Source organism: Chelonoidis abingdonii, chromosome 5 (genome assembly GCF_003597395.2).
Source record: "Chelonoidis abingdonii isolate Lonesome George chromosome 5, CheloAbing_2.0, whole genome shotgun sequence".
Classification (NCBI taxonomy): domain Eukaryota; kingdom Metazoa; phylum Chordata; order Testudines; family Testudinidae; genus Chelonoidis; species Chelonoidis abingdonii.
Window position 1 is genome coordinate 89,784,768 of NC_133773.1, and position 23,533 is coordinate 89,808,300.

The 23,533-nt window shown below is 39.4% G+C and overlaps 1 protein-coding gene across 3 annotated transcripts in view; it reads left to right on the plus strand.

Moving 5' to 3' along the window:
* The first annotated feature begins 438 nt into the window (after nucleotides 1-438).
* SGCZ (sarcoglycan zeta) overlaps nucleotides 439-23,533 on the plus strand; it is a 392,280-nt gene continuing 369,185 nt past the window's right edge. For all 3 annotated transcript variants that reach the window (XM_032799005.1, XM_032799007.1, XM_032799006.1), the window contains exon 1: nucleotides 439-633. In XM_032799005.1, coding sequence (XP_032654896.1) covers nucleotides 439-633 — 195 coding nt within the window. The remainder of the gene's footprint in view (nucleotides 634-23,533) is intronic.

A 23,533-nucleotide genomic window follows, 5' to 3' on the forward strand; every position in this document is an offset into this window, starting at 1 on the left:
CTTAACTTTCAAAAATGAGTTTGTGACACACTCATCTACGAAGAAGCCTATAATATAGTATATAAGACAAGCACATATGGTCTCTTTTCTTTTCTACACTTTTTTCTCCTGTTTCCCCTTTTTTCCACATACTACTGAAACTTGTAGCCTGACTTGGTTATAATCACATCTGTTACTCTATTAGTCACTTTATAATCCATGATAAGAAAAAGAATGCTTTATATCATGGAGCAGCAAATAGCTAAAAATCACAACGTGGGTAGTAAAAGCCTAGCTCAAACAAATTGATGTAGTAGTATTTGGCTCAATGCAATTTTTTTTAACACAGTTCAGTGGCTATAATATGATGTTTTTGGAAACCTATTCAGATAATCTTCATAGAAGAAAATCTATCAAGATTTTTCATTTTCTTTCTCATTTATTTTCTTTTCCCCCCAGATGACACGAGAACAGTATATACTGGCAACACAGCAGAACAGCCTGCCAAGGATTGAAAATCCACAACTTTATCCAGTGGGAATTTATGGATGGCGAAAGAGGTGCTTATACTTCTTTGTCCTTCTGCTGTTGGTTACCATGATTGTTAACTTAGCAATGACAATATGGATTTTGAAGGTTATGAATTTCACAGTGGTAAGTACCACCATGATTTTACATCTCTTTATCTTCATGTCCTTTTTTCAGTGCAGATTGATTTATTCTTCAATGTAAAAGTTATTTTTAATGAGATTCTACTAAACTCTCAGCTACACATTACACATACATGATGGAACATTATAGATGTATTGCTTAATTAAAAATGGAAGGTTACAGTTTTTGATTTGTTTGTTGATACTGAAAATTAGGAAAAATGACTTGTCAGTTTACATCACGTGAAACTGGAAAATGGGCATTTTAACAACTAATTGGCTTCATTATTCATGTAAATATGTCAAGGTGTTTTATGGATCACAACATATCACTCTACTGTAGGAAGACTTAGTGACTTTCTTGTCTCTGTAAATCTATGAAATCTGCTTAAAGCATATATAAATATTTTAAATGTGTTTACAGATGTTGCTTGAGATGATGCAACATACTTATTCAGATAAGCCAAATTGAGGGGATGTTAAAAATACAACTAAAGGATATTTAAATCAGTTATAAAGATGTATTTAAAATGCATAAGAATTCCCCTGTATGCTTGTTTTGATGATACATTGTACCCTACTGAGGCCAGGGCAGAAAAGGCCATACTGATGAAATATTCTAAAGAAACACCTTTGTACCTGGGACTGACTTGGCTTTTAGGACTACAGCCTACCACAGAACTACCTAATTTTAGAATTTTAAGTATTCGAAAACTAAAATATCAAAACTGTTCTTTCTATGCCTAATGTAAAATGATCAGTGGAACTGGAGTCATGAGTCATAGAGGGCACGTTCCCTGGAGGAACTGCTATTCATGGGAAACCAAGGGAACGGGGAATGAGGGGAATTATGTCAGCCAGCTGGACACAGGGTTTATAAAGTTCCAGTTGTTCAATTTTACCTGCTTCAGTTTCATTCTTTGCAAATAAAATCTGCTGGCAATGTCTGATCAGGGAATTCTCTGAAGTGTAGCAGCTGGCAGAATGAGTCATGTAATGCGGTCTGGATTTTGCAGACAGAAACCTAGTCCAGTGATGTACCTGGTGGAGGAGGAGTTTGAGCTGTACACAGACCTGGTCATGCAGGAGGACAGCAACAACAGGAAATTAAAACTAAAACTATGAGTTTATCTTCTTGGGGAGCAAGGCGGAGAGATCTGCACCTTTGTGAACCACACACTGCCTCAAGTCTCCCAGCAATTCTAGGAGCCCCGGGGATCTATTGGTCCCCAAAGCAGGACAAAACTGTGGAGTGACACAGGTTTTCCCTAGAGAACAATCTAAAGGGGAGGGGACAGACTCCATGTTACTGCCTTACAAACAGTGGCTGCTACATGCAATGTTGGAGTCTTGACAGACTCCCTAATTTGGGACCGGATGGTCTGTGGCACTTGGGATCATCCCCTCTGGGAGCGCTTGCTCTGGGAAGGCAATCTCACATTAAACAGATGCTTAGATATGGGGCATGCAGTGGAAAGGTGAGAGGAAAGATGAAATCCCTTGAAGGCGCATCACATCCCCAGGACTACATGTTGGGTGCAGGGCTGATGCTACCATTTAGGTGACCTAGGCAATGGTCTAGAGCACCAGAATTTTGGGGGGACACTATTTTTCTGGGGAGGGGGGCGGCACACAGGTCCGGGGGACCTACCACAGTGATGTTGGCGGACGGTCCACTGCTGTGAAGGTCCAGCAGAGCTGCCGTAGTCGTGACAGCGGCAGGTCCACCGGAGCCTTTAGACCAGCAGACCATCCGCAGCCATCGCTGCAGCAACTCCAGTGGAGCTGCGGGGGGCGGCAAAATGGCCGTGCGCCTAGGGCGTCAGAAACCCTGGTGCCGGTCCTGGTTGGGTGAGACAGCAGGAAAGGAAAGCAGTTGTATTCCATGAAGATAGCAAGATGTTTTTAGTGCGTGAGACAGCAAGAGCAGATAAAGGAGAAGATGCCCCAAGTAGGACAGCATTACAAGGAATGTGGCAACGTTGAACCATCTTGAAGAGGGGGAGATATGATTGCTCTCTATAAATATATCAGAGGGATAGATACCATTGAGGGAGAGGAATTATTTAAGTTCAGTATCAATGTGGACACAAGAACAAATGGATATAAACTGGCCATCAGGAAATTTAGACTTGAAGTTAGACGAAGGTTTCTAAACGTCAGAGTAGTGAAGTTCTGGAACAGCCTTCCAAGGGGAGCAGTGGAGGCCAAAGACCTATCTGGTTTCAAGACTGAGCTTGATAAGTTTATGGAGGGGATGGTATGATAGGATAGCCTAATTTTGGCAATTAATTGATCTTTGACTGTTACCAGTAAATATGCCCAATGGCCTGTGATGGGATGTTAGATGGGGTGTGATCTGAGTTACTACAGAGAATTCGTTCCTAGGTGTCTGGCTGGTGAGTCTTGCCCACCTGCTCAGGGTTTAGCTGATTGCCATATTTGGGGTCAGGAAGGAATTTTCCTCCAGGGCAGATTGGCAGAGGCCCTGGGGAGTTTTTGCCTTCCTCTGCAGTGTGGGTCATGGGTCACTTGCTGGAGGAGTCTCTGCACCTTGAAGTCTTTAAATCATGATGTTACTAGTGGTGGTAACATCGTCGGACTCTCCTGGGCTCAGAGGGCATATCAGCTCAAAGGGTCAGGTCAAGAAGCAACAAGGGATAGTCCCATCCTCCATGCATGGAACCATGTTAATAGGAACCCGGCTTTTGAGATTTCAGCTGAATACTGAGGCCTCCTGTGTAGTGAGTTGGACTTGTACACCCATTACAAAAGGCAGTCATAATGTAAAATAAGAACACACTGGAACCCAAAGGAAAATGTGACCTCATTGTAACTAATCTGAGAAGTAACAGATGGTACCAATTGAAGTTGTTGGTGGTGGATGGTAAGCACCCCAGACCTTTCTTGGGAATACAGCCATACAAATCATGGATCTGATCTGGTAGTAAGCATGCAAAGAAAGAGTCTTATGGTACTATGTAGTCCAGTGGGCCAAGGAGTTCAAAAGTATGTAAAACAGGAGTATCATAGGGCTTGCAGAGGCTAGTGCAGCCTGGTGGTGGTGAAGATGTCATAAGGTACGTTGTTCATCTGCATAGACCCAAAGCCACTGAAACCGTCATTGAAAATATCCACTGCCCACAATAGATCAAATCTTGCTAGAATTTTCCTAATCCAAAACCTATATGGTCTGTGGCGTGAGGAATGGGTTTTGATGCATAGGTCTGGTTAAAGAGTCAGTATGCTGACAACCTGTGCAACATTTGGTCGCTACAGATAGCTATGCATGCTGTGTCAGAAGTCTTCTAGAGAAGACTCAAGTATTGTAAGGACTCCTTGGGGTGAAAAAAATTGCAGATATCCTCATCCTCATTGTAGGTGAAAGAAGCCATAATACAGAAGCTGAATGAGACCATGACAGGAAATGACAAGCTTTTCTAAAGCGATGCAGGGACAAGAACATAAAAACTGAATGTAGATAAAATGTGACTCAAACAGCATGAGGTGACATACATTAAACATCTGCTCACATCAGAGGGATAGAGAGCCGGTCCCATCAAAATGAAGACAATCAGACATTCCAGCTCTAGTAAATGTGAAAGGGGTACATAGGTGCTGGAATCAAGTGCAGAGTGTGCTGCACCCCCTGGCTTAAAGTGGTTTTCATCATATACAGGATTTACAGTTTGGTTCAGTGGCTCTCAGCACGCCTCATACAATTTGTTCCTGCACTCCTGAAGGGATACAGCGCTTTTATAGGAATGAGATACTTTCTGTCCACACTTGGCTGCAATAGAGGAACCCATATGTCAGCTCCTATACAAGTGTCTGTCAGCTCACAAGGATAATGGATGCCCCTGTCCTGATGTACTACCAGCCAGGAGACAGACTGCCACTCCAGTGTAGTGCATAAGAGAGGATTGGGTATAGCTCTTTTGCAGAAGCAGCCAGTCACTTATGCCAGCAGACCTAGTCAGGGACTGAACAAAATAGAAAGAGCTTCTGGCTATGGTTTTGGACTGGGGGTGGGTTCTATCAGTACACCTATAGCCAATAATAGTGCAATAAGCTGAGACACCCCTAGAAACACAATCTAGAAACAGTTGCAAAGCCCCTTCTTGCAACATATCTTGGTGCAGCTCCAACACTACCAGGGAGATCAGATGTTGTACCCATATGTACCCAGCATCAGCGCGCTGGAGGAAGGTGATCAGGACATTGAATCCATGCTGCACTGTCTCCTGGTTTCAACTCTGAAGCTGGTGGAAATCAGAGGCTATGGAAAAGCCCAATTGCAAGCAGTCAAAAGAATAAGAACAGGGTGGCCAGAAGACAAGAGCCAAGGTTCCGGTAGGAGCAGAACCATATTTTCAAATTAAAGATTAGTTGAGTGTGCAGGATAGAATCATATTTTGAGGACAGGAAGTTGTTGTTGTCTTCACCTCATTCCATAAGCATGTCGTGCAAAAAATACAGGCCCCACACCTTGGCATTGACAGATCTCTTATACAGACTTGAGAATATATTTACCAGCCAGGAATGAATACACATCTCTGCTCCTTGATAGCAGGGTGTGACAACCACCAGCAGAAAGAGACTCTGTTACCACGATCTGCCCACCAGTGAGTGGAGGCCTGCTGCATCCGGAAGGATGGAGAATCCACCAAGAAGAGATGGCCAACAACCCGTGAAAGCAGGCAATAGTGTACAGCAGTTTAGCAAAGAACCTACTGGCCCTGAAGACGGATGCTCCTCACAACTCATAAGCCTACTCCTTCTGATTTCTCTGTTGGCTAGATCCTCACAAGAGGAACTGGCTCCAGAGCCTCTGTCATTCACCTTTCAGAAGACCAAACTATCTCAAAAACTACGCAACCACATGATTCTGTAGTAAAGATGAAACACCAACTTAGCTGTGTGCTAACAACCTCTGGCAGAAGAGACAGAACCTGGAGTCTGCGTGTCAATTACTCCTCTACCCTGATATATCAGGTTGTGTTGTAACACAAATTTGGATTATGTGGTAAAGCAGTGCTCCAGGAGGGGTGGCTCTGCGTGCTCTGGCAGATTGAAGTAAGTTCAATATAATGTGGTTTCACCTATGACACGGTAAGATTTTTTTTTGACTCCCGAGGACACCGTTATATTAGGATAGAGGTGTATTTTGTGTTTAATTGTATATTTAAAATGTTTGTAAAACAGGGAAGATATATTATGGTCAGTGGAACTGTGAAATGTCACCGGAGGAATAGGGAATGCAGGGAGTTAGGTTAAAGGACAGCTCAGCCACATGGAAAGAGAAGTCCACAGGCTTTAATAAAGTTTCTCTTGTTTAACTTACCTTGCATTCAGCTTCACTTTTGGGGAACAAAACATATAGAAGCTTTACTGGAAAGTTAATAACTTGTAATGGAATATAGAATCAAATCCCACATTTAGTGCACAATGCAAATCTATCTGTTTCAGTGCTTCTGCTTACTATTTAGCAGACTGAAGCCTTTGGTTTAGTAGTTTTAGCAGTATGCATGTGGCTAATATAATTAAATGAATGGGAGCTTAATGATTTCACTAAGATAATAACTGAAGTGTAATACACTTTATACCTAAATGCTGTCTTTCACGACTATGCTGGATATTGCAGTTCAAAAATCTACAGTGTGGATTTTTCACAGTCCTGAAATATTACAAATCCAATTAGATTAAATTTAGTTGACACGTGAGTTAATCTTTAATCCTCCTGTTAAGAGTAAAAATAATTTTATATTTTTCACCTGTCCTTACTCTTGTATTCAATTAAGCAATTAATAGCATCAGAAGAAGAAAAGATCACCCCATCATGACATTTAAATGCAGAAAATAATGTGTGATTTGTGCAGGTTGTTACTGATCTACCAGCATTATATTTGGCTTTCATTATTGCATTTACTGTCCCATAAATGCAAACCCATATCTGCCCAAACACATCCAGCTTGTTTAAATAAGAAATGTTGTCACAAGATTCTGTACCAAGGTAGACTGGAAGAATCATTTTACTTTATGGTGGTTCTATTAGTATATCATTTTTACCAGCATTTGTATATAGTACATCATTGTTGACACTGGATTATTAACCTTTATTCTTCACATGGTGGAATGTGTAATAGCTTTGTTTGGTGATGTATACAGTTTTGGGACTGATTATTTTCTCATGCCAAACATTTATATATATTCATGACATATCATCTGGTTAGCCTGTTACAGAAAACAGGGTTTATAAATCTAAATCTTAACTGTGGGTTATGATCTTCTAATTCTGAATGACTGTTCCTACTCAAATTTTGTATATTTTATAATTTGAAAATATTGTTAGTCACTGTAGTATTTCATTTATTTATGATACATAATTTAAGAAATATCATAAATCTTACTATTGCACTTGTCCATGTGTGAGAGCATGACAGGGAATGGATTCCTATCAGTAAAGGATGTGGTTGAACTCTTCACAGTTAAACGCCCACATGAAATCGCTTTGTATCAAACACTGTGAAGTCAGTGATAGAAAATCCTCCCAAAAAATTGTTCAGAAAACTCTAATTTGTAAATCTGAAAAATCTATTCTATTCATGGGCATTCGTGAGCAAATAAGACTAAATTTTTCAGATAAATTATATGTTTTGACATTTTAGCTCAGTACTGTTAGCTCCAATCTTATCTATTTAAATTTTCTAGCATATTAGTATTTCACTGATTTCGGAGGGGTAGCCATGTTAGTCTGTCTCAGCAAAAACAATGAGGGGTCCTTGTGTCACCTTAGAGACTAACAAATTTATTTGGGTATAAGCTTTCGTGGGCTATAACCCACTTCATCAGATACATGAAGTGGAAAATACAGTAAGCAGGTATAAATATACAGCACATGAAAATATAGGAGTTGCCTTACCAAGTGGGGGGGTTAGTGCTAACAAAGCCAATTCAGTTAGGGTGGAAGTGGCCCATTCCCAACAGTTGACAAGAAGGTGTGAGTGTCAACAGAGGGAAAATTACATTTTTGTAGTGACCCAGCCACTGCCAGTCTCTATTCAGGCCTAATTTGATGGTGTCCAGTTTGCAAATTAATTCCAGTTCTGCAGTTTCTTGTTGAAGTCTGTTTTTGAATTTTTTTGTTGAAGCATGGCTTCATTTAAGGTCTGGTATTGAGTGTCCAGGGAGATTGAAGTGCTCTCCTACTGGTTTTTGACTGACTTAGTTGTTCTCAAAGCATCTTTAAAATGACCAGGTTAGTGTATAGATATAATTTTTATTAATCTTGATGGAAAATGCCTGTTCATCAATATAACCAAAATTCGCTGGATGATTTTCAAGGTTAAAAAAATAAACAGTGGTAGTGGTAAAATCCATGCTGGCTGGACTTTTAACATGCATAGCAGAAGTAGCCATGATGTTAAACTAAGAATGGGACATGGTTTATTCATATTGATTTAAGCTTAAGATCTAAAGAATTACATATGTGTCTGAGAGCAATGAGAATTGAGGAATTGACTTGAAGATCTGATTATCACACTGGAACACGTAGCTGAGTTAACATACATATTAGAGTTGTTCAGGTACAACGTATACACTATTTCATGTAATTTATAATCTATGGTTTGTTAAAAGCAGCAATTAATCCCTTTTATCTAGATAAACAACTTCAAACTTTTCAAAGTAGTTTAAATTGTGACTCTGCCTCTGAGTTTCTTTACAATCAGTTTTTTAGAAGATGGTGAGTGACCAACACGTTGCTGTATTTCTGATCCAGAAATTGTCACTATGTTGGCTTTGAATTAACCAGTCACCTCCCATTTTTAAAAGAATAATGTAACCGTGTGTGTGTGCATGTAAATCTGTTACAGTTCTATGTTGGAACATCTCTTTAGCTAAAGCTGTAGCAGATTGTGCTTTTAGCTCAGGAGGTCCCCACTTCAATTCCTTGTGTTGGCCAATATAATGGCTATCATACTAAGTTGAAGCTTAGATCCTGCAAGGAAAGGCCTATAAGGAAATGAAAGAAGAGCTGTAAAAAGCCTCAGATAAAGGGACAAAGCTGGAGAAAAGCTGACAAAAGAAAGTAAAGGGTCCTTCCTATATGACTGAAGGCATTCACAGAAAAGTGTGAATACTCCTTTAAAAAAAAAAAAGAAGAAGAAAAGTGCACTGCTATAATTTATGAATATATTATCTGGACACTGTCCTGTAGATATTTCCTGATTTGAATTACACAATATATATGTATTTTTAAGTTTTGGTGATAATAAAAACATTTAACCTATTTTTACATTTTCATGTCATTATAGCAGATCTCTCATAACATTGAGACTTAGCTTTTCCATTTTAATTTTAATATTGAAATTGCCCTTCATTCCATGTTGTTGTCTTGATTGTGTAACATCTTCAAGTGATGGCCTTCAAAACCTAAGAGGAGCTGTGTTTTGGTTCAGTGTATTCTTAGTCTGTACATTTCAGAAATGTTAACATTGTAGCTGACCTAGACATTTAATAGGACATTGTGGAGGAAAATGAACTATGAGGAAGGAGAACAAGCCATAGGGCTTCATTGTAATTCCTCCACTAATGTTCCACCAGCCAGTGGTTTGAGCTCTTTCCCAGCCCTTTGAATCAGCATAAAGAGACAACCAGTATCCTGCCCCCCACCTTCTTCTAAGATGCTCCCGTATATCAGCTTCTGCCTATGTTTCCCAAATCTGGGAATGGGAAATCTGGTCTCAATTCCAACTGGAGTTTAAGAAGTGAAATGCTTTGTCTATTTTGCTTATAGTCCCCCCTCCCCATAATCTAATTCCCAGATATCCCATTCACATCACCGCAGTCATTTGCAATTTCCAATAAAACATTGGCAATTTTTGACTGCTGTGATGTGGGCAATGTTTGCTTGCAAGGTGGGCTTTGACTCTTATTCATTGCAGTAGTCATGCATATAGCATGAACAAAAGATATCATCATTTGTGAGGAGATGTTTAGTGTTTACCAACTCACTTTCACCCCTCCATCATTATGGAGTTGCACAACTTTAAATGTAAATAAATGTTAAAAACTGAAGTAATATGTTTAATTTTTATGGGTGGTGTTTTGACAAAGTATCATGGATGCTGGTAGCATGCAGAATCCTCCAGAAATGCTGGATACCTTACCAAGCCAGCCAAGCAATGAATAGACTCAGATTTTTTGGGGTCCCAGGCCAGTAAGGGATTTGGTTAGTTTGTCTAATAACCCTCGGTGTCTTGTGGTTCTGCAGCTTTGGTCCAGAGCTGTGACACTAGCAGCCCACAAGCCTCACCCTGGCTTTGCCCAACCTGCTTATCTTTTGCAGTTGAGCTTTAGTACCATTCCAGCCTCAAATTTTTCCCTCCCAAATCCAACCTCTCACTGGACCCTCACAGCCCGGTTCAGACGCAGTTAAACACCTCAACCTGTCAGCTTTCTAGAAGCACACACTTTTTACTCAACTTACACTGCACGGATGATTTATAATCAAAACCAAACAAATTAACTATAGAGCATGGATTAACTGATATCTAGTAAGAGATAAAGGTTACAAGCAAATAAAAAGTGGAAAATATACACCTAATAGTTTAAAACTTAATCTAGCAAGATACAGTTATTTGTTCCAGATGGTTTCTCTCCCTTAGTCATCTTTCCAGCCTTTTGCTGGTCAGCCAGACCATGACTCATCCAAGATCAAATCGCTTGGTTTCTTTGTCTCCTAAAGTGAAGGATAAAGAGTCTCTCTCTCTTTATATCTCTAAAGAGATGCTTTTTTCTTACAAATTAAGAAGGATTACTGCAGATTCACTCTCCCGAGTCTCTTTGGGGTGCAGGAGCCATGTTAATTCTCTGAGTTCTGATCAGGATAACCCTTGCCAGATTAGCTTGATGGCTTTCTTTACTGCTAATACATAAATTGAGGTAAACCCATATTCCTTTGTCTAAAACAGACCTGTTTATCACCTTTACCTAGACTAGGCTGTCTGGTCTTAATCATGTTCTAGTAATATCATACAGAATGAATTAATAACATTGAATATAACACATGCATTTTACAATTATATTAATAACCAACATGATGTTAGCTTCCATATTGTACCTCAAATCATATTTTCTGTAAATATTATTGCAGTAGTATCTAAGGTGTGAGGGAAGTATAGAGTCAGTCTCCACCAAACAATTAAAGGCGCTAACAAAGATTACATTAAAAATCCCTCTGCAGCCTGGTTCAGCATTTTCATGATTCAAACAGGCCAAGTAAAACCTTGCACAGCAAGGAAGGCTATTTTTAATTGAACATAAATCTAGCTGCAAGCATAAAATGAGGATAAACAGCTTTTTTGATTTTTCCTGGCTGGGATATTTTCCTTCATATTCACAATTGAACATACACTGGTTGTTGGATGCCAAGACTTAGGTCTATCTATTTGGACAGCGTGATGCCAATTTACCAGTTGATTGGATGCTTGCCCTAGGAAATACATGCCAACCAGGCATAGGTTTAAATAGGCAGCATGCATAATAATTCAAATGCACTTAACTTTTGCAATAACACTATTCTCAAGTCTTTCACTCAGGCACTTGCATCAGCATCCTGTGCCTACACTTCAACACATCTGTGGATGTTTGTATGTCAAACATAATACCTCAATAGTAGAGGAAATGATCTCATGATCAGTCATTTATAGCAACCAACAATTATTTTGTGTAAGGCAACAGCTAGTTTGCTTTGTGTTTTCAAAATATAGGTACTAGCCTATGAAAGGACCTTTATAGCTCTCAATTAAATACCATCTGGAGACAACAGGGTCTCATTGGATGCATTCCTTTGCAGTTCAAAGATAAGGTTGTGTACTTGCCTTGAGGAATAGGGAACTTGACAAAAGAATTCTGTATGAAAAACGTCTTTTCATGTGTGGCTAAAGAGAACAAAATACTCCACATTTGTTGGTCCTGCTTCTTTGTTTAAGGAACAGTCCAAGATAATAATTGACCTGCAACCTAGTGCTGGGAGATATTCTAAAGGTTTGGTTTAGATATACATCTAAAACCTGGATGCCTACCTTAGTAATCCAAACAGTTATAATTCTACAAAATTTTACTGGAAGTCTCCCAAGAACAAGATTTTTCTGAGAGATTCCTGGTACTTTGTTTTCCTTGAGTCAGAAAACATAAGAGCATAGTCTTTGTGATGTACTTGAGTTTATACCGGAAAGTGCAGAAGATTACAAAGGTGAAAAGAACTTTTAATCACTAAATGCTCTTTTCTGGTTTCTGGTAGGTTCATTCAATTTACCAATGAGCTAATGACTTGCAATATAATCCCAATCAAGAATCTACACTCCCAGAAGTTGCAATGCTCCATGTGTAACATTGCTTCTATCAATTATTTGTTGCTCAGTTGTAAAGGCATTCTACTCATGCAAATTTAGTTTGTAAGCTCTTTGGAGCGGAAGCTGGTCGGTACAATGCACCTTGATCCTGACTAAAGCCTGATGGCTATTTTTAGTAGTAAATAATGGGGAGAGGGAGAGAGATAGAAAAATGTATTAAAGGAGTTGTTTCTAAATAGAATGCATCACAAATCTTTGAAAAGCACCAAATGCTTTTTCAGTTTCCCAGTGACTGGAACTGGATCCACATTTGGTGCTGAGTTTACTGTTCAGCATTAAGAAAATCCTTCATTTCTTCAATGTATCAGCCTTCAGTTCATTTTACTGGTACAGAACAAGAAGCAATTGTGTTTAGTGCTTTAATCAAAAGTTAAACTACAGTAGCAAATCACCTCTGAATTACCAATGAATAAGTTATCTTCTTGCAAAAATAAAATGTAGTACTGTCTTGTTTTTCTCCACATGTATCACAGTATTAGGGGGAGCATCTCTGCTTCCGATATAACAGATTGTTTTGACCACCCAGATGTATTTATTTTGTGTTTGATCCAGTAATCTCTGTATCATCAGTTCTGCTGGTCTAATTACTTACTTGGGTGATAGACAGCGTCTCAGTGTTAGCTCATTGCATTTCTAAATAATCCTAAAAAAGGAGCATGATCAAACAGTTTAGGATGAATAGTGGCATTACTTAATAGAAACATAAAAATTCTCCAATATGCAGATGTTAAATGCCAGCTAATCAGTCCAAATCATTCATAATTTTCAAAGTTACTGGGGATGTGCTGACCACTACTCAAAAATAATGTAGATGTTTGGCAAACAAAGGCTATTGCTTATGAAAGAAGTACTTGTCTACTGGTGACTGTACTTTTAGTAAAGAGTGTACTTTTTATCCACTCAAAAAGCATAAGTTTCATAGCTCATTGACTTACCAACAAGTGCTCTCTCTTAGACTGTAAATGGTTCCTTATGCACATATACAAAGCTTGATGTCCCAACAGTGGTGACTATTTAGACTCAAGAAAACACAATGACTTAAAACTGATACACCTGTCCTCACTAGTGAGATGTTTGAGAAATCAGACTATTGATTAAGGGAAGATGACATCTTTATCCTTTATCTGTTCGTTTATAGCACTCCAACCCCAGTTGCATCTAAGATGGAGATAAGCAGCCTCACACACACTATGACGAATCAGTTGGCTTTATGCAAGGTTCCAATGCTTGCTAACAGGAAGGGTCAACAGAAGAACTTTGCTACACTGTTAAACTCAACAATTAATTCCAAGCTGCCATATGTATTTCCTGATTTCCTTTATTGCTTTTTGTCTCAGAGTTCAAATGCTAGCGGTGGCCGTGGTTGTTCTGTGAAGCTGCTCTTGCTCTCTGGTTTGGAGTAAAACAATCAATGAACAGATTTACACATTTATGTTTCTATAGTACAGAGTAGCTCTTCTCAAATACAATTTTGTTAATGTTATGAACAAAAGCTTTCTCGTAGACTTCCTTTTTCTGCTTTTTGTCTCTGTAGAATCTCCCTAGATAGTTCTGTGCCTCTTTTCTGCACTTGAAGGAGCAAAGCATGTTTCCCTTGTATTTTCGTCAGTGTCTAGTGTTTCTAGATTCTTTTCTGATGGTTACTGCACATAGCCCTTGTCAGGGTTCCCTCCCATTCTGAACTCTGGGGTACAGATGTGGGGACCTACATGAAAGACCCCCTAAGCTTATATTCCACCATCTAAGGTTAAAAACTTCCCCAAGGCACAAATTCCTTGCCCTGGAATGGTATTGCTGCCACCACCAAGTGAGTTAGACAAAGATTCAGGAAAAGGACCATTCAGAGTTCCTGTTTCCCCCAAAATATCCCCTCAAGCCCTTCACCCCTTCTCCTGGGGAGGCTTAAGAATAATATACCAACCAAATAGGTAACCAAGGTGAGCAGTTACCAGACCCTTGGGTTTTTAGGACATTAAAAACCCAATCAGATTCTTAAAAACAGAACTTTATAATAAAGAAAAAAGTAAAAGAAGCACCATATAAAATCAAGATGGAAGGTAATTTTACAGGGTAATGAGATTTAAAACACAGAGTTCCCCTCTAAGCAAAACTTCAAAGTTACAAAAAAACAGGAATAAACCTCCATCTTAGCAAAAGGAAAATTCACAAACTGAAACAAAAAATAATCTAACACATTTCCTTGCTATTACTTGCTATTTTTGTAATATTAGCTGTATCATTTCACGAAGAGATGGATTACTTGCTTGGTCTCTCTTTATCTCAGAGAGAACAACACACACACAGCACAAAGCAAAAACCTTCTCCCACAGATTTGAAAGTATCTTCTCCCTCTGTTGGTCCTTTTGGTCAGGTGCCAACCAGGTTATTTGAGCTTCTTAACCCTTTACAGGTAAAGGAGGGATTTTATGCTACCCTTAGCTGTATGCTCATGACAGCCTTAAATAAAATTTTCATGAATCCTTGTGTACCAATACAATAACTTCTTCTGCAATGAAGAATGTCCAAAGTGTGTATGTATATAATATTAGAATTCCACTTTCCCTGAAGATAAAGTAACATATACATAACTCTCATGTGTTGACTAAATCCTAAAGAAAGGAAAAAGGATTAAAGTAACTTGTGGTTGAATCATAGCTAGTTACATTGTTTATTGCATAAGATTGTTTCAGGATGTGTAACTGCACTTTATAGTCTTAAAATCTGTATGTTACTCCTGAGATATAAATTCTCTATGAATTTCAAATTGCCTCTGCACAGAAGGGGAGACAAGATAAAATTGCTAATTTCTGGATTTGTTCTCATTTTGCATCTGTTGGAAGAATATTGTTTGAGATTTCAGCAAGCACACAGGACAAAGTCCTTTCACCTTGTTCTCTTTGCTCCCTTTCCCTTTGATGTGAGGGAAATTAAAACCAATTTATTTATACAGAGTACTTCATAGTAAAACCACCTCAGCAAGGACATGTGTTGTAAATACAGGCTGCATTGTTTAATTGTAGGAATGCATTATATCCTGTAGGTTGTCACTGTTAAAGTTATACTACATTAAACCTTGCCTGGCATAGGAATCTGTTGGAAGCATGGAGGGTACTCTGAACCCTGGTGGGTCATTACTAGTCTACATATGTTAGAACAGCCTGGGATCTACTCTATCAAATGCCTGGTGTAGAAACTCTCTAGGTTCTGGGATCCATACCACCTCCTTTATCCTACCACTCTGACAGCAGATAGTGGGTGCCACAGAGAATCTGTCCCATACTTGAGTGAAAAGTGTGAATCCCCTTGCAGCCACCTGCAAGGTTTGCTGTCAGCAACCATGTCCCAGGCCCTATGTTAGCTGCTTCATACACACAGCTCTTTGTTTATTTCTTGGCTGTCAATTTTTTTGGGTAGTCATTAAGGATTGCAAAGTGCCGTCATTGGCTAGCTGTGGGTCTTGTTCCTTGTCACTAATGGAATTACATAATTTCTGTTATCAACTGTATAAATCATGACAGATGTTAATCATCTCACTTATCAGCATTACTGTTAGCCATATCCTATGGTGATGACCGTGATATAAGAGCATAGATGATTTTATATTCTATTGTATAACTCATTAATATCTTTTTTTACAGATGTATTTGTTAATTGATTTCTTTATACAATGTCCTGAATATTCGTATTTTGCTGAAACGTTTCTGTAGAGAAAAGCATTTTATAATGAAAAAAAATCAGACATTTAGGTAGGACAGATCAGTTTCACATCTTTATCAAGCAGAGCTAGAATTCTATTAATTCTAGTAAAGTGGAGGCTTAATGGATAATTTTCTTTGATTTTTTTTTTCTTGTATAAATGTGATTCAACATTTGTTTTGTTGTTTTTTTCACTCTGAGTTCTATGGCTTCTTTGTTGGTTTGCATAGATATGAAGGCTTTGGAAATGACTATAAATCTACATGACATAGTTTGGAACACATTGCAGAACATAGTTATTATACTTTGCTACAGGAATACAGATAGAAGAAATATTCCATGCACGATTTAAAGCAAAGCCATCAGCCCAGTCTTGTTCCAATAGAAGCTAATAGCAATATTTATATTGATTTCAGAAGGGAGCAAGATCGAGTTACATGTGATCTACCCCATATACTCTCATATGATGTATTTACATTCTTAAGTCAGTATTGTTAACAAGCCCTGAAAGAGACAGCATACACCATTGCATCCATGTAACTATGAGACATTAGGAAAGACAAAACAAGCCTATGTATATTATACTACAAAAACACATTTAAAAAGGCCAGTGTTTATAAAGACATTATTATACACATCTGTTTTCCATATTTAAAATAATTGTATGTGGTGGTGTTTGGTGACATATATCTAAAATCAAAATAGAAGATCTCATTTTTCTGACTTTAGACTAATCTTTAGAAATGTACATGCAGCTCTGTTTAACTTCAATGGGAACCATGATCTAAGCATCTAAGGAGGTAATTAGTCCTACTTTTACTTTGCACTACAGAATTGAAGTATCTGGAAAATTGGTGAATAATTTTAGCAAGTATCTGAGAATATAACTTGAATGTGATTAGCAGTCCATAGAATGAATTTAAGACATGCTTTGTAAAATTTTATTAACAAATACTGAAGAATTCAAGTTTTCTTTTTACTTGCAATGAATAAGAAAGTGTGTGTGTGTGTGTGCATGTGTGTGTGCACGCACGTGCACAATTAAGCACTGTTTCTCCCAAAAGGTTGTTTGCATGAGGACCTAAATGTTTGTGCAAACATTCCATATGGGCATAGGGATTGCCCATTCAAAGGAGCTTGCAGGATTAGGGCCTAAGGTATGCCAAATTCCTTGTAATAGGATGTATGTCATTTTTGCACACATGATGTCCAAGTGTAAGCCACTGATGAAGTGTGTATTACAAGTTTCCCCTTTGTGCCTAATCTGCAGAGGATACAAATCAGTTACAGCCTTAGCTATAGAGACTAGGATCTGTAGCTCCAGCAGTAGCAGCTGATGGTTTTAGCTCTAGAAATCCTCCATTCAATCCATGATGTTTCGGCCAAGATGGTGGCCTTTGCACAAAATTTGAGGAAGCTACAAATGTAAGACATCTCTTCCAAAAATCAGTGGAAATTGTCAATATTTTTCATTAAAGTATAGTAAGGATATAGAAATCAAAATATTCATAGTACTGGCTCAAAAGGGAACAGTAATTTCAGATAGTGCTGTGAGGCTAGTGAGAAGGAGGTTGACATATGAGGGATAAATTTGCTAAATGGAGTTCAGTGTTTATCACAAAAAGCACCTCCAAACCATTAAAGCATTTGAGTGAGTAAGCAGTGATCAAAAGAAGTCCTATTCTGAGCCAGTAAGTCATTGTGTATATTAAACTTGGGCAAATATCTCATAAAACATTCTTCAAATATTTGCATGACTAAAAAAACAACTTAACATTAGTTCTGTCCTTGACCTTTCTTTGTTCCTTTTCTATTAGTATTTTAGAAAATACGCTTACTTGCAGGAATGTTTGTGGAAACAGTGATTTTAAAGGAATATTGGACAATTTTGAGGTCTTAAATATGAACGCTCAACCCTGAAACCAAATGCTAATAGTTACACTTGTCCTACTGGGGAACAGAAACAATACCATCTTACTCAGTTTACTATTCAAGCTTTGTGGTTAATTGTGACTGGTTAACTGTTTGAAATTAGACTGAGCTCTAATTCCTTGGGTCCTCTTCTGCCCCCTACCCTCCCCTTTGTAAAGATTGGTACTTGGTTTCCCCTTCTCCAGTCCTCTGGGACCTCACCTGTCCTCCATGAGCTCTTGAAGATGATCTCTAAATAGTTCTGAGGTGGTTTCAGTTAGTTCTTTGAGTACCCAGCGTGCATTTCATCAAGTTTATCTAAATATTCTTTAACATGTTCTTTCCCTATTTTGGCTTGTGTCCCTTGCAGCTTGTTATTATTAAATCACATTAAATATCTGGTCAGATTTGACCTTTTCATGGAAAACCGAAGCAAAATAGGTATTAAACAACTCAACCTTCTTGATGTCATTGGTTATTAAATCTCTTTTCCCACTAAATGGAAGATCTTCATCTTTCTCTTGCTTTTAAAGAACTTTATTTTATCTCCCTTGCTAGGTGTAACACATTTTGTGCCTTAGCCTTTGTGATTTCATCCCTACATGCTTCTGCTATTTTTTACTCATTCATATCAATTTGCCTGTGTTTCAACTTTTCAAAGGATTCCTTTTCTTGATTTTCATCTCATTAAAGAGCTCCAGATGGAGCCATAGTGGCATCTTATTATTCTTCCTATCCTTCTTTTTCATCAGGATAGCTTGCAGTTGTGCCTATAATATTATCTCTTTTAGAAACTGCTGGTCTTCTGAACTCCTTTTTTCCCTTAGATTTTTCTTCCCAGGAACCTTACCTACCAGTTCTCTGACTTTGTTAAAGGCTGTGAGTTTTTTCAGTCCATTGTCCTTCTGAAGCTATTCTCACTCCTCACTTTACTCTCAGTCATGAGATAAGTCATCTCATTATCACTATCACCCAAATTGCCTTCAAATTTGCAACCAATTCTTCCCTGCTAGTTAGAATTAAATCTAAAGTAGCTGCCTGCCTAGTTATTTTCTCCACCTTCTGAAACAATAAGTTGTCCCAAATACTTTCCAACTGCTGCTGATGACAGGCCATTTTCTTCCCCTTGCAGGTTCTTCCTCAGATTGCCTGCCAGTTAAGCGAGGGTAGGCAGGATGCAGAGACTCTGCTTCTCCGTCTTCCCCTTTTGGTGAACTCCCTTAGTCTCCCAGCTGCCTTCATCTCACCAGGAATGTGATGAAACCACCAAACTTTTTAAACAGGATTAAAATGGCAATCAGAATTCTTTCATCACATATGAATTAAATTTTTCTATGGAACTTCATGGAACCTCTGACTAAAGCTCCATTTTATCCCATGGGTTTAGCAGTTGGCATTTGCTGTGGATGCTTGAAGGTTGTATGTTTCTAGACAGCTAGAGACTATTAAAAAGTTAAAACAATAAACCAACAAAACCAGAATACGAATGATGTTTCCTAAGGCAATATAGAAACACATAAATTACTGAAGCATCATAGAGCACAAGCCAACATGATTACACAAGTGAAAAGCCTCAGATTGTAAAGTTGGTCAACTCTTCCTGAAAAAATCCAGTCTAATGCATCTTCCCCAGTCACTTATGAAGTGAAGAAAGAAAAAATGAATTTCATTGCAGTTGACAATGTGTTGCAAGCTAGTTCTGTGACATTAGTTTTTCATGCTAATAAAACACTCAATTGTGCATTATTCCTCAAACTCTGTAGTGAAAATTTCCTTTTTTCTTTGCCCTCTAGTTAAACACGATGAATTATTTTAGTTAATTGGGGTTTCTTGCACCTAAGAGAAAATAAATCAGGTCTTTTTTTCAGTGACATTCATAATAATGAAATGTGTATTTTTTTGTTGCACAGAATTGTCTTTTTAATTGTTCCTCCTTTTCTCTAGTTCAGGTGGATAAGTTGTTTTTGTATGCAATACATGCTAGAAAATTACTAATAGTGTTCCAGAACCAAAAAACTTAGAGAAACGAGATACTATACTCATCTATGACATTACTGGCAAAACTCAGCCACTTAAAAGTAACAAACTGCCCACATAATATTTTTTAATCAAGTCCAAAGAAGTGCATATTTTATTGCCACACAGCTTTATGCTTGACCAATTAATTCAGGTTTTTTTTACTATTACTACAAACAAATTACTGGCTCCTGTAAAACACTTTTCATCAGTAGATTTCCACAAGTAGTTTTATTTTGAGTTGGGTTTCTTGGAGTATGTCTACACAGCCAGTCGCAGCTAGCACCTCCGTCCCCCGCCTGGATCAACTAGCTTGAGTTAGTGGGGCTTGCAATAGCACACTAAAAAAAGGTGTGTAGGCAGAGCTTTGAACTTGTGTCTTGGACTGGATCTCAGGCTCTGAGCCCCACCTGTGACATTCCCCTCTGGTGTTATCCAGACTGGTGATCTGCTAGGTCACTCCAATCCTTGACACTAGAAGCCAGCCTTACTGTGCTGTGCTGTGAGAACCCCCACTCCTGGGCTGTCCTTGCACAGCCTCTGGCATGCAAGCTGCTCCTTGGATTGTGCAACTGAATGACCCTAGCCAATATCTCCAGTCCCAGACACAGCTCTAGGAACCTCTGTCTTGCAGTGTCCAGTTATGCCTCCTGGACACTGCAAGCTTATGAGTTTGTCAAGTTAACAAAGAAATTGATATAGAATAATAGAAAATTAGGGTTGGAAGAGACCTCAGGATGTCATATAGTCCAATCCCCTGCTCAAAGCAGGACCAACACTAACTAAATCATTCCAGCCAGGGCTTTGTCAAGCTGGGGCTAAAAAACCTGTAAGAATGGTGATTCCACCACCTCCCTAGGTAACCCATTCCAGTGCTTCACCACCCTCCTAGTGAAATAGTGTTTCCTAATATCCAACCTAGACCTCCCCCACTGCAAGTTGAGAACATTGCTCCTAGTTCTGTCATCTGCCACCATTGAGAACAGCATAGCTCAATCCTCTTTGGAACCCCCCTTCAGGTAGCTGAAGGCTGCTATCAAATTTCCCCCTCGCCCTCCCCACACACACACTCGTCTCTTCTGCAAACTAAACAAGTCCAGTTCCCTCAGCCTCTCCTTGTAAGTCATGTGCCCCAGCCCCGTGATCATTTTTGTTGCCCTCTGCTGGGCTCTCTCCAATTTGTCCACATCCTTTCTGTAGTGAGGGGGCCAAAACTGGATGCAATACTCCAGATGTGGCCTCACTAGTGCCAAATAGAGGGGAATAATGTCCCTCGATCTGCTGGCAATGCTACTACCAAGGCAGCCCAATATGCTGTTAGCTCTCTTGGCAATAAGGGCACACTGCTGACTCATGTCCAGCTTCTCATCCACTGTAATCCCCAAGTCCTTTTCTGCAGAACTGCTGCTTAGCCGCTTAGTCCATGTGATTCTTTCGTCCTATATGCAGGACTCTGCACTTGTCCTTGTTGAACTTCATCAGATTTCTTTTGACCCAATCCTCCAGTTTGTCTACATCACTCTGAACCCTATCCCTACTCTCCAGTGTATCTATCTCTCCTCCAAGCTTAGTGTCATCAATATAGGTGTTGAAAAAAACTGTCCCCAGGACGACCCCTGAGGCACTCCGCTTGATACCGATTGTCAACTAGACATGGAGCTGTTGATCACTACCCATTGAGTCTGACAGTCTAGCCAGCTTTCTATCCACCTTATAGTCCATTCATCCAAACCTTACATTTTTAGCTTGCAGGCAAGAATACTGTGGGAGAAGGTATCAAAAACTTTGCTAAAGTCAAGATATATATCATCCACCGCTTTTCCCATATCCACAGAGCCAGTTTTCTCATCATGGAAGGCAATCAGGTTGGTCAGGTATGACTTGCCCATGGTGAATCCACGTAGACTGTTTCTGATCACCTTCCTCTTCTCCATGTGCTTCAAAATGTTTTTCTTGAGGACTGCTCCATGATTTTTCCAGGGACTGAGGTGAGGCTGACTGGTCTGTAGTTCCCTGGGTTCTCCTTCTATCCTTTTTTAAAGATGGGTGCTATATTTGCCTTTCTCCAATTGTTCGGGACCTTCCCCAATCTCCATGAGTTTTCAGCAATAATGGCCAATGGCTCTGCAGTCACATCAGCCAATTCCCTTGGCACTCTCAGAGGAATTAGATTGGGACCAATGGACTTGCGCATGCCCAGCTTTTCTAAATAGTCATTAACCTGTTTTTTCACCTCCTTCCCATACTGTGTTGCCCAGGACAGCTGTGTGGGGACTTGCCTTGTCGCTGAAGACTGAGGCAAAGAAAGCACTGAGTACTCTAGCTTTTTCCACATCTGTCACTAGGTTGCCTCTCCCCTTCAGTAAGGGTCCCACACTTTTCCTGGCCTTTATCTTGTTGCAAACATACCTGTAGAAACCCTTTTCGTTACCCTTCACATTCCTTTCTAGCTGCAACTTCAGCTGTTTTGGCCTTCCTGATTACACCCCTGCATGCTTGAGTAATATTTCTATACTCCTTCCTAGTCATCTGTCCAAGTTTCCACTTCTTGTAAACTTCCTTTTTGTGTTTAAGCTCACCAAAAATTTCACTGTTTAAGCCAAGCTGGTCACCTGCCATATTTGCTATTCTTTCTGCACATTGGTATGGCTTGTTCCTGAGCCCTCAATAAGGCGGCTTTAAAATACAGCCAGTTTTCCTGGACTCCTTTCCCCCTCATATTAGCCTCCCAGGGGATCCTGCCCATCAGTTCCCTAAGGGAGTCAAAGCCTCCTTTTTCTGAAGTACCAGGCTTGTTATCCCTAGGGGAATCTCTGACACACTTCTAACCAAATGCACTGCTTCAGGTAGAGTAAACAAACAGATTTTTTAACTACAAAGATAGATTTTAAGTGATTATAAGTCTAAGCATAACAAGTCAGATTTGGTCTACTGAAATAAAAGCAAAACACATTCTAAACTGATCTTAACACTTTCAACACCCTTACAAACTTAGATGCTTCTCACCATAGCCTGGCTGGTTACTCTTCAGCCAGGCTCTCACCTTTGATCAGTGCTTCGGTCACTTGGTGTGGTGTCTGTAGATGTAGGTGGAAGAGAGGAACAGCATGTTTAATGTCTCTCCCTTTTATGTTTTCTTCCCTCTTGGCTTTGTCCCACCCCCTTCAGAGTCAGGTGAGCATTACCTTATTGATCCAAAACTGACCAAAGAAAGGGGGGTAACTCACTCGAGTCCAACAGATCCTTTGTTGTTTCCTAGGCCAGTGTTCTTTGTTCCTGTGAGGCTGGGCTGGGTTTGTCCCATACATGCCCTGATGAGTTATGAACTGCCCCTCTGTTCTTGGAGAGTTTTTGCCTGGGTTTGCTTTAAGCCATGAGGACACCTTTTGAGCCTCATAACCATATACATGAAATTACAATCTATAACATTACTATAACAATGATGCTTAGTACATCATGAGCCTTCCAAAGACACCCGACATGACAAACTTTGCATTAGATACCACACAATCATATTATAAAGATGAACATGGGGGTGCTGGGTGTTCCCTGAAGGTACAGAATGTCACACCACATCCCTTCTTATTCTTCAGAGTCTGAGCTTCAGACCAAGCTGCAACTTCAAACACTGTCTACACAGCTGTTTTTAGAGTGGTAGAATGAGCCCTGCTAACCCAAGTCTGTTCACCTGTGCTTGGAGGCTTGCCACTGAGGGCTATGTAGACAAACCCTAAGAGGCCGGCTTGGCTAGTGACACATTGCACCTTACTATGATCTAGAAGGACAGAGTCCATGGTAAAGAGAAGTTATTACAGAACCATTTCAAGAGCATCTCAGGGACAGAAGTGGCTCTGAAAAATGTAA